We start from the raw sequence: 17,174 nt of genomic DNA, 5'->3' as shown, positions 1-17,174 counted from the left end.
TGCACAAATCTAAAGAAGAAGAAAATCCAAAAACCAAGGCAGGGGATTATAGTCCGGAATCATGACACGGGAATTTTTTGTCACCATAATTTGGTTAAATCGACTCATATAAAAGAATATAGTCTTTTTGATTGTTTTTTTTTTTTTTTTTTGTCTTGTTTTAATTTCTAGTTTGTTTATTTGTTTTGATTGTTTTTTATGGTTTATTTTGTCCTACAAGCAAAATCCTGATCCATACTTTATTCCAGTCGGTGGCGGTAATGCACCAGTCAGGTTGCCAACCGCCAATAAACACCAAAGAAGAAGAAGAAGAACCCATAATGCACTGCAGCACGCAGAGGGGGAAGAGCTTTCGCGGGGGAGCCAGCCAGCCATCTAGTTTATTCCGTTTCAGCAACTTTTGCAGTATTTCGATGTTTTAATGCAGAAGTAATCAACTGTGCGTCTCGCAGGGGTTGTTTATCGACTGTCTTTTGAGAGGGACTGTTGAAAGAATACGTCAGGCGTTTTAAGGTGAGTGTTTGAACTGTTGAAAAGGTTGGCCCGCGTGTTGTTTATCATCTCTGCAGAGATTCGCTGCAAAATATGCATGCCCTGCAGCGTGGTTCACATTTGTACGCTCGGTCTGGCTACAGCTAACTTTGCATTCATATTTTAAAGCCTTTTATGTTGGAGTATTTTGTTGTTGTTTTCATTTTTATCGAATTGCGAGCTAACGACAATAGAACGGCGTGTTCATAATATAAAACAGAATTAAGGCAGTATTGAGATTTGGGAATATTGTTTGGTATGCTATGTATTAACCTGTGACGATATTAGCCAAGGATGCATGTTTGTAGTCCTGGGACTTCATGCCTTGTGCAGCAGTTGCAAAAGTACAGAAGCGTTTGATGCAGACAGTAGACTAAAGTCCATTGTAGAGGTTGATATGGTTTGAAGTAGGTGTGTAGTATTTGAAAAATAACTAGTTTATCGCAATTTAAATATTAAATATTGCAACAATGGGGATGTTTTCATTCCGAATACTGTGAAAGATAATATAAATGTTTTTATTCGGTTTTAACTTTTTGCTGCCGCAAATACGATTAATAGTTAATTGCAACATTTGATATAAAACTTTTTTTTCATGAAAAATAGTATATTGTTAATTGTGCATTATTTTCCGTGAATAAACAATGGCGTATGGCGCAAAATATTCCGTAGTTTAATTTTCTACCAAGTCTAGCCTTTCCTTCAAGGAAGTAATTCATTTCATATTTTAACTCGCAGAATTTCTCAACAATTGAAATGCACTTAACCCTGAAAGACCCAAATATAGAAAAAACTGTGAAAAATGTTCACCTTTTTAATGTTGTCGTAGGAGGTATCTAATGCAGAAATAATGGGCTTTTACATTTTTAACATTTTAGTCGGTTTTTAGGGAAATGTTGTAATATTGCAGCGTTGGGCTCTTGGGTAGCAGAATTTCAATGATTTTACTCACTGTATGAACAAATGTAGATTTGTAGATTGTAGATACATCTGACGGTTCATTTGCAGGGTGTATTGCTTCTGTATCATCATAACAATAGTCTAAATATGTATACACACTAATAATCACAATGATGAAATAAGTCACATTTTATGGAAGAAAAAAACATTTATTATAAAAATGTTCAGGTTACATTTGCAATACCTGATAAACTGAATGAAAGCTTTAAAACATTCATCATGACTTGACTTGAAAACTTTCTTCTCTTGTATCAGAGTCCATCTCAAAGTCTCTGTTCCCATTTTGGATGGTATCAGTGATATCATGCGTATATGAGACAGTCTTTCTTGGCTGGTGACATTCTAAAATGGAAAAAAAAAAAAGAATAATGATTAGTTTCCAGGCTAAAAATATCATTGCAAATTAATCCCAATCATACACGTTTTAAAGAATTCACCCATTCACAGAATTCACCCATTCCACAGAATTCACACAATACTGTCTGATAGCTTATTGTGTCCTTTAGTTATCATGCTAATAGCACTGATACCCACACATTCCAGAACATTATCACTTGTCCCTCATGCATTAAGCAGATATTTGGGCAAACAAGCAAAACCTAGAAAAAACAACAGGACATTTTATAAATAAGATACAGATAGTCTAAAATATTAATACACAAATACTTTAAAATTCTCAAAGAAATAATTTTATTCAACTTGCACTTATTTAATAATAATAAAATCTTGATTGAATCTCAGAATGGTAAAAAAAAAAAGACATTTAAAACTTGTGAATGATCAAAAACAGTATGTTTCTATTAATAATTTTTTTCATATGGAACAAGTGAGAAGCACAATTCATCCATGTAATGTGAAAGGTGCACAGGCAAATTTTGCTAAACCTTTAACCCAATGTTGTAAAATTACAATATGCTATAAAGCGCAATAAGCTCAAAATCTAAAATGATCAATGCATTCAACAATACCTCAATATCTACATGATCTAGACATATTGCTAATCACAGAAAAAAAAAAAATTTTAGGCATTTTGCTTACTTGAATGTAGATTTATCAAGTCCAGTAAAACAAGATGTGCTTCATGGGAAGTTCGCAGGATGTGTGAGTTTATGGCCAGGTAAACAGGCCTATTTTTAAAATCTAGCATCCAGTAGCGTTGCAAGACTAAACAATAGGACCTATTAGTTGTGTAAATGTGGCCTTAGAGAAAAAAACATGAGCAGCTTTATTTTAGTCAAGCTAAAACTGATGTTGTAATATTACAACAGTGGGCCTTGCAGGGTTAAGCAAGTTTGGCTGTATAATAATGTGATAATACTGTACAGACCTGATAGAGAGCCCCAGGCCATTCTTATTGTTGAACTCTGCTCTATGAACAAATGTCTTCATTTCTCACTTTCAGGAGTGAAGTCTGGCCCCTCACAGTCTACAGAGACGGTTTTACCGCTGGGCTCTACGTCTGTCACAGGTGTCCCTATGGCTAGTGAGGATTCAACAGAACAACTTCCAGGAGATGCAGCTGGTTCAGAAGTGAAGCCAGATGCAGTGGAGTCATGCCTGCTGGATGCCACTGAGGCTGGTGTAAATGAACCAAGCCGTCAAAACAGACTTATGGAAAGCCAAAAGATGGAGCAGGAGGAAGTAGAGAAGCTTCCAGAGGAGATGGAGGAAGATCCGGATTTAAGACAACAGTTGGGTGTGGACCAAGAAAACAGACCAGAAAAGAGCAATGTAACTGACCAGAATGAAGAAGAAGAAAATTGTGCGCAGGAACACTCTGAGCAGAAGAATGCTGGAGAAGAAGAAAAGAATGAAGTGAGGAACGTCGCAGAGGATGCAGCATGGTGTTCAGAAGAGCTTGTGATTGCTAAAGTCGAAGACCTTACCAATGAAACCGCAATAGATGTGGACCAGGCTGAGGATCGCGATGGGAGGATGGAGGTAGATGGATCAGATGATGCAGGTTGGTGTGAACATTTTGCCTGTTACAAGATGTGTCCCGTTGAGATGACTTGCAAACACATTTTGGTAGTTACTGATATTGATTTATGATTCTGTGTATTGATGTGTTCATTTCTGAACATTATTTCACAGCCATGGAAAAGCATTCCATGAAATTCAAAATGTAGTTGAATTCCTAAATATGTGTTTTTCGAAAGTTTTAATATATTGAAAATGATGCTTTATCATTTATATTTTTGTACATTTATTCATTTAACGAAATGAAACTGAGTAACACAATTGACTGGGGTTTTTTTTCTACATCTTTACATTTAACAGGAAAATCTTTCCCTAAACCCATAAAAAGAGAGAAAACGGAGCCACCTTTCTTGGTAAGCACAATCACTATTTTATGTTTACCATTAAAGTTCATTGAGTTTGCTTGTTAATCCATGGAGGAAGTAAACTCCTAAAACTAAAATCCTCTCCATCTAAATCCAGCAAACAGAGTCAGTGTTAAAAGCTGAGGTGAAACCTCAAGTGGCCCAGCTCTCTGCTGCCCTACCAGTGAAGGTGAAGGATGAGCCAGTGGATGAGGAGTATGAGAAACCGTCGGTGTCACTGCGGCCAGTGGGAAACATTAAAGATGAGCCTGACACAGCAGCTGTGAGTTTCACCACTGATTTCTGACTTTTATTTATTTTTTAATTAAGCTACCAGTGCATTTGAGGATTGTATTTAAAAAAAAAAAAAACTTTGTGTTCACAGTGTCTTTTCAATATGTGTATGTTTGTAATTATACCAGTTCTCTGAAAAATCAGCACAGGAGTATGGATATGTTTTAGAGTGTCTAACATCAGAATGCTTGTATAGATGGTTTACCAAACTATACTATGTTTTAAAAGCTATAAAATGTTACACTATTTATGTAGGGTTGTCATGATTCTGTCTGACAACTGATTGTAATATGAATAATTGTGATGAACAATTTAATTGAAGTTAAATTAACGAGTTTAATTCACACACCTACTGTTTAAAAGTTTGAGGTTTGTAAGATTTTTTTTCTTTTTTTTTCACAGATGTCTCTTATGCTCACTAGTGCTGCATTTATTGGATCAAAAATATAGTAAAAACCGTAATATAGTGAAATATTGTTTGTTTCTCTTTTAATATATTTTAAAATGTAATTATTCCTGTGACATTTTCAGCAACTTCAATGTCACATGATCCTTCAAAAATCATTCTAACATGCTGATTTGCTGCTCATGTGACATTTCTTATCAGTGTTGAAAACACTTCATATTTTTTGTGGAAACCATAAAACATTTTTTACAGGATTCTTTGAATACGATGTTCAAAAGAACAGAATGTTTTGTTATGCCTTTACCGTCACTTTTGATCAATTTAATGCAATCTTTAAAGAATATTTTTTCTTTCCTCCTACTACTGAGCTGGAAAATGAACCCAAAATGGTATTTAAAATGCCAAATAGTCAATTAGATGAATGAAATAACTGCAAGAAGCCAAACCATGTGACAGGCAATAAAAACATGAGCTAAATTTACATTACTTCAGGTTAAATCAGGGGTACCGTTAAGTAAGGTATAAAATGTTTCATGGAAACTTGTTTTTTAGCTTTTTTCATTGTGTTCGTGTTTTCAGGAGTTCACCCAGACACCTGATTCGATCAAGATCAGCGCAGTTTTCTCTGTAGGAGGAAATACCACATCCATTGGTACGAGCGCTGAAAATATATTATGATGTTCTTTTACCATTTACTATATGAGTGAATAGATGTGATGATAAATGGTTCAATTTAATTTATTAAGTTTCTTGTTATATTTCTTCCAAATTTTTCTTCATGTGACTGCAGTTCCAGCAGCTGCTCCAGCAAAGGTGGCACCAGTCCCTACACTATCCCTTCATTCTCTGGCCCCTGCCAATCCAATTGGTGTGGTCTGCACAGGATGTAACAAAGTTCTCTTAAAGGGACAGACGGCTTTCCAGCGCAAAGGCTGTCCTAAACTCTACTGTTCACCTCAGTGTCTCTGCACCACCTCTAATGTGGTGGTCAAGATACCTCAGAAGAAACAATGTCACCACTGCCACAAGTATGCCTAAAAGTCTTGTTTTCATTTTTTTCTAAAATGTAACTTTTAAAATGATCATACTAGGTGCATTACATTGTATTGTATTTAAATAACGTTTGTAAATAGGAACTTAACTTACCACCCTAAGACCTAACCATATTATAATAACGTACTCCTTTATTTAAAAAATGCAAAGAATAATATATAATACAAATTTAAATACAGCAATGGTGTTTAACATACCCTTTAAGGATGCAAATGCCTCTTCCCCTACAGAGACATTCTTGACCCGAAGGATGTGATCAATGCCCCGGTGGACATGTCAGGGACTGTGAAGGAGTTCTGCAGTCAGAAATGCCTCAGCGCTTTAAGCTTCAAGTGCAGTGTTTGTCATAAGACAGGAATGGTAAGTGGCCATCTCTATCTGTGCAGGTGTGTCCTTCACTGGATCGTCGCTACTGAGAATGCGGCCCGTAAAATAAATCATGTTTTGCCCCTAAAGGCCTGTTCACAACAACACAAATGTAAACATTAGGGATGTGCGCGACGACTGATTTGACTCTCGTTTAAACTAAAGTTTTGTATCCGACTAGTCGACTAGTCTAAAAGCAAGAAACCCCCAAAAGATGGTAAGAAAAAAAAAACCTCTGTGCGTGTAGCATATATAATAGCCTATATTTGAAATACTTAATCTATGAATCACACTGTCAAATCCCTCAATGAATTCCGCTTGCCGCACACTTGCCTCGCGTTATCATCATTTCATTTTAGGCGGTCGTTAAAAAGAAAAAAAAGAAGAGTAGGCTATATACTCAACGTCGGCCAAAGCATAGTTTATTTATTCAAATCAGCTGGGGAAATGCAGAACAATGGAAAATCAATCAATAACCTGACAGAAATCTTAATCTTCATATAACGTTAGCCAACATATTAAAAGTCAAAAACAATAGGATAAGAAATAGCATTAAAACGGCTTTTAAAAACGTACTTCGTGTAGGCTATATGTCTAAAAACAAAATGCAACAATGCCCATTTTACTTACTTAGACCATGCGTTATTTGTTCAGTGAAATTATTAACGTGGTCTGGTGAAAGACGGGACCTGAGGCGATTAACAATAAAATTACCGCACTTGAAAAAACGCGCTCGGCAGGAACTGAAGTCGCAGGCACGCAGAGATAACGAAAAGCAAGCCGGTAGAGTTTCAGACAGCGCCTGGACATCCCGCACCAAAGTGGGTCTTTGTTAGAGGAATAGACGGTGCGGACGGGATCGCAGCACCGGCGGGTTGTAGTGAATGACGTGATTGACATTTGCTGGCTTTGGCTAGTCTCTAAGCTAACGCCTACGTGGCTGTATTGAATATGATTACACATCGCTCCAGTAGAGTTATTGTAAGACAATTTGACATTACACAGTTTACTCAAAACTTTTCCGTTTCCTTCTAATTCAAAATAATCCCACACCTTCTCGTCTTTCGCATGGTCATTTTTGAACTTGCCGCAACTGACACGAAGAAAACGCATGTGAGGTCTGAGGTAAAAATATAGTTTCCGCCCAGATAAACTTTTTAGTTTAACTTATTTAAAATGTTTTAAATGCAATGTTAAAATGACGGTAATTTGAATGATAAAATCAAGGTCTTTTTTCTGTCGTGTAATCGACTATTGTTTTCAGTGTCGACTAGTAGGAGCTGTACCGTTTAGTCGACTAGACCCGCACATCCCTAGTCAACATTTTAATTTGGATTAATTTTTCATAAAACAGGTTTACCAAATAAGCCAGGTTTATTTCACTTAGTCTGACTTATTGTCAGTTGATTTGGTTCAAAATAAGTCAGACTAACTGAAATAAGCCTGGCTTGTTTGATAAACATGCAAATATTTGCATGCCCTTGTAATGCTTTCATGTACTTGTGCATATGCATACCACGACAATGGCAGCACTTTCACTGCTCATAGTGCTTTTATCTACAGGACTCCAGTGGCAGCCTGTGAAGCTCTGGTGAACTCCATGCCCAAGAGGGTTAAGGTAGTGCTGGAAAATAATGATGGGCGCACAAAATATTGACACTTTGGGCCCAATTTGAACATTTTCACTTAGGGGTGTACTCACTTTTGTGGCCAGCGGTTTAGACATTAATGGCTGTGTGTTGAGTTATTTTGAGGGGACAGCAAATTTACACTGTTATACAAGCTGTACACTCACTACTTTACATTGTAGCAAAGTGTCATTTCTTCAGTGTTGTCACATGAAAAGATATAATAAAATATTTACAAAAATGTGAGGGGTGTACTCACTTCTGTGAGATACTGTATGTATACTGTGTCTCATTCCCTCCTCTTAGGGAACCAAGGTTACATTAGGTAACCCGGAGACATTTTACTTCCTTCCTTCTGTCACAAGTGGATGCACTGAATATTAGTGCCAAACATTTTGGTGTGAACAAGCCTTAAATTTAGGTGATCTGGGTACTGTGAAATAATGTCAAGACGACACAGCTTCCTTTTGCATTATCTTTTCTGGATGTACTCAAAAACAAACATATAACTCAAATAAGTATTTTGAGTTCCCATAATAAATTGCACAAAAATAGTTAGATTAGTTACTTGATCCAGTCAAGAATTTTTTTTTCTTCGCTCATTGAATCTGTTAGAGCGGTTACACATCAGGTAACATCTGACTCACTCATTGAATCGCAGGTCTTAAATTTCAGTTACGTTTGACTTTAAATGAAGCAAGCACTAATTAGTGTATTTAACCCACTTGAGGCTTCAGCGTGATAACTACCTTTTTACATTTAGTCATTTGGCAGACGCTTTTATCCAAAGCGGCTTACAAATGAGGACAATAGAAGCAATCAAAACCAACAAAAGAGCAATAATATGTAAGTTGTGACAAGTCTATTTTTTTATTGACTTAAGGTACTCTTGGTATTTATGGTTATGCAGATTTAATGAAGACATCATTCAAAACCGTAATAGGTCTGATTTCATTTGTGGCCTCTCAAAATAACAAAATTACTTTTGTGTAATGCAGAAAACAGTCATTGTGTGCTTCCGCCATCTAATATATGTATGTGTATATATAGGTGCATCTCAAAAAATTTTAATATCATGGAAAAAGTTAATTTTTTGTTGTAACTTATTTCAAATAGTGAAACTTTCATATATTCTAGATTCATAACATGTAAAGTAAAACATTTCAAAAGTTTTTTTGTTTTAATTTTGATGATTCGAGCTTATAGCTCATGAAAGTCAAAACTCCAGTATCTTAAAATATTAGAATATTTTGAGTTTCATTAAATGACCATCCCTACAGTATAAATTCCGGGTATCTCTTGTTCTTTGAAACCACAATAATGGGGAAGACTGCTGACTTGGAAATGGTCCAGAAGACAATCATTGACACCCTCCACAAAGAAGGTAAGTCACAGAAGGTCATTACTGAAACCGAGTGCTGTATCAAAGCATATTAAATGCAAAGTTGACTGGAAAGAAGAAAATGGGTAGGAAAAGGTGCACAAGCAACAGGGATGACCGCAGGCTTGAGAAAACCAAAAACTTGAGCAAAGCCGATTCAAACACTTGGGACAGCTTCACAAGGAGTGGACTGAAGCTGGAGTCAGTGCATCAAGAGTCACCACGCTCTGACGTCTAAAGGAAAAGGGCTACCAAGCCACTTCTGAAACAGAAACAACGTCAGAAGCATCTTACCTGGGCTAAGGAGTAAAAGAACTGGACTGTTGCTCAGTGGTCCAAAGTCCTCTTTTCAGATAAAAGTAAAATTATATAATATAATATAATATATTATATATCAATAACTTGTGCATCATGAGGAATATATTTTATTGTTACTTATCCAAACCAAATAGATCTGCTTTGTAGTGGCTCGGGAATGATCAAAAAAAAATCTCAATTACTATTCTTTTGATATTTTTTGAAAGCATAACTAAATTAAATGCAAGCATTTTTGATAGAAGTTTGAATAATAAACTAAAACGTGGCAAGTATGTATGAATGCAAATATATAAGTTTGGATTCATATTAAAATGAGCTTGGTGGTGGTGCTCCATTGTTTCTGTGGGGGGAAAAACTAATACCACTAATAAAAGCACGCAAATGTAAAATATTTTCATCTGCTTTTACTTGCAAAAAAAACGACTTTTGCTCGCATCTTTCCTCAGGTAGGTTGTTTGTTGTAGCCACTGATCTATAATAGAGAATATTTATTGATCAGTGGTTGTAGCTCATTGTCGCTCTGAGGTCTGGCTCATGAATATTAATCACATTGTCTGCGTTCGCCAGAGCTGATTGGCGGAGCCGGAGAGGTGAGCGCTAGCCAATGGGATTACCGCTTGCTTCTTATCGTCCATCTGCCGAATGATGCGAACGGCCTAAATAATAAACGATCTAAGTCATTTTGATAGGGAAAAAAGTAAGAGCACCATTAACATTTAGCGCGTCAGTACTACGTGGTTTATAAGACTCACTTTCTCTCCGTCTCTGCGTGTGTGTGAGGAGAGAGCTGCCGCTGTCAGTCAAGCGACGGTGAGGAAGGCGCCTACACAATAGATTACGCTGCGAATCCATAGATGTCAATAAGAACAGCGCGATGTACAGACCGAACGATAACGAAACTCTTCCAATTCGCTGTATTCCCGCGTTATTTATGCATGCGAATTATTTACTCGAACGATTAATGTTTGGTTAGGTACCGTTTTTGTGCCTCATCCCTACCCGCAGAGCGCGCTATTCATACGGTTGCATACAAGCATGGTTAAAGCTCCCCTATCAATGTGATAAAAATAGCTTCTAGCTTCATCCGATTCATTCACTTTTCATCGCTTTTGGAAGATGGCACACTGCACGTGTGAGGAAACTCTTGAGACGGTCCTGGACAGCGAGGAAGAATTCACCTTTTCCTCAGAAGAGGAGCAAGATGAAGAATGGTCGCATTTTGAAGAGCGCCTTGATCCAGCAGAGGACGCCCTTTCTGATGAGTAAGTCATTCATACTTCGTTATCATGTTGTTTGAATGTTAATTTTAATAGTTTATATTTTGAGTAAAATGTGTTTGTCCTGGATATAGGATAGGTCATAATACATCTTGACGTTGCATCTAAATGTTTTTTTTTTATGCTGTATAATACACTACTGTTCAAAGGTTTGGGATCAGTGAGCTTTAGATTTTTTTTTTTTTATCGAATACTTTTATTAATAAAAGATGCATTAAATTGATCAAAATTGGCAGTGAAGAAATTTTATAAAATATGTCCCTTTCAAATAAATGCTGTTCTTTTGAACTTTGTTCATCGATCATAATTTTATCACTATTCAAAACGAAAATATGCAGCTCTGATCATAAATGTTTTTTGAGTACCAAACAAGTTTTAGAATGATTTCTGAAGGATCAAGTGACACTGAAAACTAGAGTAATGTCTGCTTAAAATTCAGCTCTACCATCACAGAAATAAATTACATAAAAAAAAAAAAAAAAATCGAAATTTCACAATATTACTGTTTTCACAGTAGTTTTGCTTGAATAAATGCAGCCTTGGTGAGCATAAGAAACCCCAAATTTTTGAAATGTAGTGTATATTGATAGAAATGTGATATTTACACTAGTTGGCTTATAATTTTAGCTTGTTTGCAAATATCTGATCAGGCATAAATGATTGTAGTGTGCTATAAACGTGCATGTGTTTTTGCTACGCGTGTGCAGTATTAGCGATTAGTAATGTAAAAAAAAAATAGCTTTGATCCTGTTGTCATCATGCTCACATTTTTTTGTTGTTTTTTTCTTGATAACAGAAATGAGGAGAATGACATTGACCAGATGCCTGTTGCAAAGAAGGCCAGGACAAGCAAGCAGCCTGCTCTGACGTGGAAAGCAGAGACTGAAGTTGACTTGGTCCCACAGACTCTGAGATTCGTGCCCGCACGAGAACCCGGACCGCAGTTGTGGCCAACTGACTCGTACACTCCCCTCAGTCTCTTCAAGCTCTTTTTCACTGAAAATGCTGTCTCAACTCTATGCTACAACACAAATGCCCAGGCCGCCAGGTCACTTGCAAGGGGTCGCAAATACAAGTGGACAGATGTCAGCGTCAGTGAAATGTACCGCTACTTTGGACTCATATTCTACATGGGCATGGTGAAGTTGATCTCAATCAAAGATTACTGGCGGCAAGGCAGTCTTTTCTCTGTTCCTTTTCCCGCCACAATCATGTCAAGGGACAGATACCGCACCATTTCGTGGAATATGCACATGAGTCACCCAGCTGAGGACAAGGAGAATGACAAAAAGAAGGGCACAAATGAATATGACCGGCTTTTCAGGGTCAAACCCCTCATGGACACGATCCGTCTTGCGTGCAAAACCATTTATCATCCTAGACGAAATTTAGCTGTGGATGAAAGAATGGTGGCATGCAAAGCCAACTCAGGCATGACACAGTACATGAAAGCCAAGCCAACCAAGTGGGGCTTCAAGCTGTTTGTCCTCGCGGACTCTTCGAATGGATACACTGTTGACTTTTCTGTGTACACGGGAAAGAACAACACTGCCACAGGCAATGGACTGCCGTATGATACGGTGATGTCTCTCTTGGACAGAAAAGTTTTGGGATCTGGGTACCACGTGTACATGGACAATTTCTACACAAGTCCAAAGCTCCTAACAGACATGTTAGAGATGAAGTATGGCGCTTGTGGTACTTACAGAGACTACAGGAAGAACAGCCCACAAAATGCACCTAATTCACTGACTAAAAATTCCCCCAGGGGATCCATTAGATGGATTCGAAATGGTCCGCTTGTGTTCGTGAAGTGGATGGACACACGAGAGTTGTCTGTGTGTTCCACTATCCATCCTGCGTACACAGGAGACACCGTGCAGAGGAGAGTGAAAGCACAAGATACATGGAGCTTAAAGACATTCCCCTGTCCTGCACCTGTTACTGCGTACAACCAATACATGGGGGGCGTTGACCTGTCCGATCAGCTGTTGCAATACTACACCGCACAGCACAAAACCTTGAAGTGGTACAGAAAGATCTTCTTACACTTCTTGGACATTGCTGCCACCAACTCTTACACAATTCACAAGGAGTTATACGGCAACATGACCCACAAGGAGTTTATGGAGCAGCTAATTGCAGAGCTTTGTGGCGTGTCACCGAAAATCCCACAGAAACGGGCCAGCAGTGACCATGTGCCCGTTCCAGGAGCTCCGCTGAGCACCGATACCAGGAAAGTTGCCTCTAGTGGTCGGCGAATCTGTGTGCACTGCAAAGCAGCGCATGGAAAGAAGAAGCAAACTCCTTGGAAATGCCAGGCGTGCGACGTGCACTTGTGTCTTCAGCTGACGAGAAATTGTTTCCAGGAATGGCACAAATCTCTGTGACTGTGTGCTTTTGGTTTTGACCCTTATGTCTTTCTTTTATTTGATCTGTCTTTCTGTCTGTATTATATTGTACGCTGTTGTAAATAAACTGTAAACAAAAACATTCTTTCTTATATAATCTCTTTTGGTTCCCTCACAGTTGCATCCCACATTGATAGGTCTTTACCCACCTGATGTGAAATATGTCAAAACAGTGGGGGGGGGGAAGTGTCGCACATAAGTTACATCAATGTTTTGTTTAATGTGAATGAAAGGACAAAATGATTTTCACAACATGTTGTAACAAAGGCTCTGGTCTATGAAATCCAGTAATCAAAACTACGGTTTTATTACCCCATGTCTTATTTTATATATATCATTAAATTAGCTGATTTGGTGCTCAAGAAACCAATTTTATCAACGCTGCTTAAGTTCTTACAAATCTCTTTTTTGCAGTCTTTCAATTTTATGGAGTGTAGATTTAGAAAAAATATTCAGTTTCATAACTGACTGGATGTTCTTGTGATTCATTTACATTTTTACTTTATAGTTCTGTAGAAAACACTATTATTCTGAACATATATTTGTTTTAGTTGCTTTATTTGTCTGTGACAGTTCTGCCTGCCTATAAGGTCGATATAGAAATAAAATCTTCAAAAGATCTAAAATGTTGCATGTTGCAATTGTATTTCTCATAGACTTACACTCACGAAGTGAACTTAATGGGCTCCATTCATAAGCTGTGCAGCAACATCTGTTTCAACCAGTTCCGTTCCTCCAATAATCTGAACATGAACAGCTGTGTGAACTGTGGAGGATATTGCTATGGCACAGACAGTCAGTGTCCGTGTCTGCAGATAGAGGGCAGTGTCATGAAGTTCTGCAAACAAAACTGCCTCGTAGCCTTCAAAAAGGTAATGGCAAATGAATAACTAAATAATAGTCCAATAATTTGTTGCAAGTCTATCAAATAAATTAATCTTTCTTTGTAGAAAAGTTTGAAACCTGTCGGCTGCAAAATTTGTCGTACCATGCGCCCGGTTGCAGAAATGGTGGACAGTCCAAACACGGAGGGTGTCCGGGAACTTTTCTGTTCAACTTGCTGTGTCACAGCGAATAAAGTTCAGACTGTCAGTTCTTCAGGTAACATAACCAGCTGTTTACTAAGATTCTGCTTTCTTAATGATAATCTCTTTTTGAAGTATACTCAAATGTCCTTTTTGTTTGCATGCAATCAAGGTGCTCCAGTGGAATGCAACAGCTGCAAGCTTAAACTAACGCCTCAGTACCATCTAGCCATGTCTGACGGAACCATCCAAAACTTCTGCTCCTTTTCATGCGTAGTATCATATCAGGTAGAGTTTATTGACACTAGTTTACTGATCTCTATTTCAAAGGGGACATCGGATGCAAAATTCACTTTTACATGGTGTTTGCATATAAATGTATTAGCAGTGTGTGACACAACCACCCTATAATGATAAAAATTTATCAAAAAAATTTTTTTTTAATCCTCAAAAACCCTAAATAGTCTTAATGATCAAGCCGTTTTGAATTTCTGAATGCCCCGCCCACAGCCGCTGACAGACTGTCTGGCATTAGCATATTCCCGCCCCCAGCCAGTTGTACGCTGCCTGCCATTTTCTCTGGGCTCGAGCAGCTGTAGTGACAACAATCACTGCGTTCCATTCGGAAGGGCTCATCCCTATGCCCTAATCCCTTCAAAGGTTTTACCCTCCGGAGTGAGAGCTTCGAAGGGTTGAAGGGTGTAGGGGACCAAACAACTGTTTCTTGAAGTGCCCTTCTGTGTCATCATGTGCCCACATGAAGGCACCGTCATCATGCAAAGAATCTGCGCAAAGGATCATGGGAACCCGAAGTGTCCATCAGTTGTATACTTCGAAATCCTTCATTCCGAAGGGCCCTTTGAAGTTGCCAGTTTTGAGCATTTCTGTTTGGAACGACCCTTCAATATGGCGGCCATAGTTGTTTTCACTCCGAAAGTGCCCTTCGGAGGGTCATATATCCCATTTGGAACGCACCGAATGTCTCGTAAGCAATCCGAGATGGTCCTCACTACAGAACACAAGATCCAGGGGGCGTCCTGGATATATACCTTACATATACCTAAACCTACCCGTCTCCACCCTCTGATCCCTAAACCCACCCATCTCCACCCCTAACCACTCCCCCTGGATCTTGTGTTCTGCAGTGAGGGGCTACTGAGCAATCCAGGTGTTTTGTATAGTGGTCAACCGATATTGTTTTTTTGACAGCCGATATCTTGGAAAGCAGGGTGGCCGATACAAATCCAATATAACTGTATTTATTTTAATGAATGTTTAAGAAATTTGAAGTCATTTGAAAATGGATTAAAAAATAAGTGTTAAACATGCTTTAGATGACAAAGTATTTTTCACAAATAAATATTGAATAAAAAATATAATTAAATACAGCACACAGTGGAAATGACATGAATATGGCAGTGGGCAAATGCATGAAGCACAGCATAATTTGAAATCACGAGTTTTAAAGCTGTAAGTTTTGCCTCTTTGTCGCCGTGTACTTTGCACTCACAGATTCTAGCCTACGTCTTGGAATGTATGACTCAAATAAGCATTTTCACCGGATATTGTCATCTGAACAATGTTCTTGTCAAGTAACAAGTCTGCCATGTTTGTTCTGACCAATTGAGGAAACAAGCATTACAATAAATCGCGCTACCAATGGTGATTTAATCTAAATGAGCTCATATCACATCAAACTGTGCAAATTATTATTATTATTGTTATACTTTATTCTCAAATTGTTAATGTTATCAACATCAGCATTGCGTGACTGAGTATAGTGTGTGTATAAGCAGTAGATTTCAATTTCTGTACGGTCTAATCTCTAATTGTCATACCACTCAAATATTTCATATTAAGAAATTCTTTTAACCCAAAAAGCAAATTATGCTCCCTTCGAACTGGTTGTCTAGGCTATCTAATCAGGAGCACATTTAAAACTGGAATATAATTTCATTTCATTTACATGTGTTCCATAAACGCATAATCCTTTCTGGATTACAATCCGTCATCAAAATGATACATTTAATTATTCCAGCTGCTGTGAGAAAAGGCTATAAACAATCGGCCACCTGCAGGATCCTCACATGCGATAGCCTAGTAGCCGGGACAATGGGTGAATTCCAAAACGGAAGTGAGCATTCCTATGCCCTACTCCCTTCAAAGGACAGAGCCCTTGAAGTGTGTTCTTTGAAGGGTGTATGGCATTACTGTCTTGTGTAAGCGTTTGGAACTCCCTTGGCGAAGGGAATGACTGACCAAATGTTACCTTGACAACGCTGCGTGTACGTGCAGCTTTCAGCACTCCCATCAGTTGTTGCAAATAAATATTTATTATTATTTTTTTCAAATATTGTCTAATTGTCTTATTAACTATTAAACATTTTCAAACTAAACTTGCTTACACTACCGTCTTAAATTCTATCACTGATGAAAAATGTTGTCTTACATTAAAATAGACAAATTAAATTAGCCTATTCTACTTACGTTTGTATGTGAACTCGAAATCAGCCCCAACTTTGCTTTAAAAAGCATCGCAAGATCTCCTAACTGAAGATCACATGATCACAAACGGAAATCACTTCCGTGAAGTGACCATCGCATGTTCCCTTCGCTAACGGACTTCTGGAAGGGCCTTTCATGAAGGGATTCAGTTGTTCACTTTCGTTTGGAACATCCCTACAAATGGCGTACCCTTCCCGAAGTGCCCTTTAAAGGGGTCATATGATGTTGCTAAAAAGAACATTATTTTGTGTATTTGGTGTAATGATGTAAATACCGAAATTAATGCGGTTTAAGGTTCAAAACATTTTCCACATACTGTACATTATTGTTTCTTCTCTATGCCCCGCCTTTCTGAAACGCGTCGATCTTTACAAAGCTCATCGTTCTGAAAAGCGATGTGTACTGTGATTGGCCAGCTATCCAGTGCGTTGTGATTGGCCAAATACCTCTTAAGCGTGTGATGGAAATGTTACATCCCTTACCATACTGTGATGACGTGTCCCGGCCGGAGCGACGAGACAAAAACATTCAAACCCATTATAAACGAGGCATTTGTTGCATCCAGTGGGGACATAATTACAGATTATAATGACTTATACTGTCTTTTTACGCGTTGTGTTGCATCGTGCCGCATAAACATAAAACCATGTCTGCATTTGTGATCGGAGAAATGACAAACAACAAGTGCTACTCTA

At 38.1% G+C, this 17,174-nt stretch overlaps 1 protein-coding gene across 1 annotated transcript in view; it reads left to right on the top strand.

Moving 5' to 3' along the window:
* Positions 1-337: 337 nt before the first annotated feature.
* Positions 338-17,174, top strand: part of LOC107669919 (zinc finger MYM-type protein 4-like) — a 31,823-nt gene continuing 14,986 nt past the window's right edge. The window contains exons 1-10 of the mRNA XM_016462356.1: positions 338-513; positions 2,894-3,454; positions 3,772-3,824; positions 3,934-4,098; positions 5,095-5,167; positions 5,306-5,543; positions 5,799-5,928; positions 13,606-13,821; positions 13,900-14,050; positions 14,147-14,262. Of these exons, the coding sequence (XP_016317842.1) occupies positions 2,968-3,454; positions 3,772-3,824; positions 3,934-4,098; positions 5,095-5,167; positions 5,306-5,543; positions 5,799-5,928; positions 13,606-13,821; positions 13,900-14,050; positions 14,147-14,262 (1,629 nt within the window). The 5' untranslated portion in view covers positions 338-513; positions 2,894-2,967. The remainder of the gene's footprint in view (positions 514-2,893; positions 3,455-3,771; positions 3,825-3,933; positions 4,099-5,094; positions 5,168-5,305; positions 5,544-5,798; positions 5,929-13,605; positions 13,822-13,899; positions 14,051-14,146; positions 14,263-17,174) is intronic.

This window comes from Sinocyclocheilus anshuiensis, unplaced genomic scaffold, assembly GCF_001515605.1.
Source record: "Sinocyclocheilus anshuiensis isolate Anshui unplaced genomic scaffold, SAMN03320099.WGS_v1.1 scaffold253, whole genome shotgun sequence".
Lineage (NCBI taxonomy): Eukaryota > Metazoa > Chordata > Actinopteri > Cypriniformes > Cyprinidae > Sinocyclocheilus > Sinocyclocheilus anshuiensis.
The sequence above is the reverse complement of the archived record's forward strand: the minus strand, read 5'-3'. Positions and strand labels throughout refer to the sequence as shown.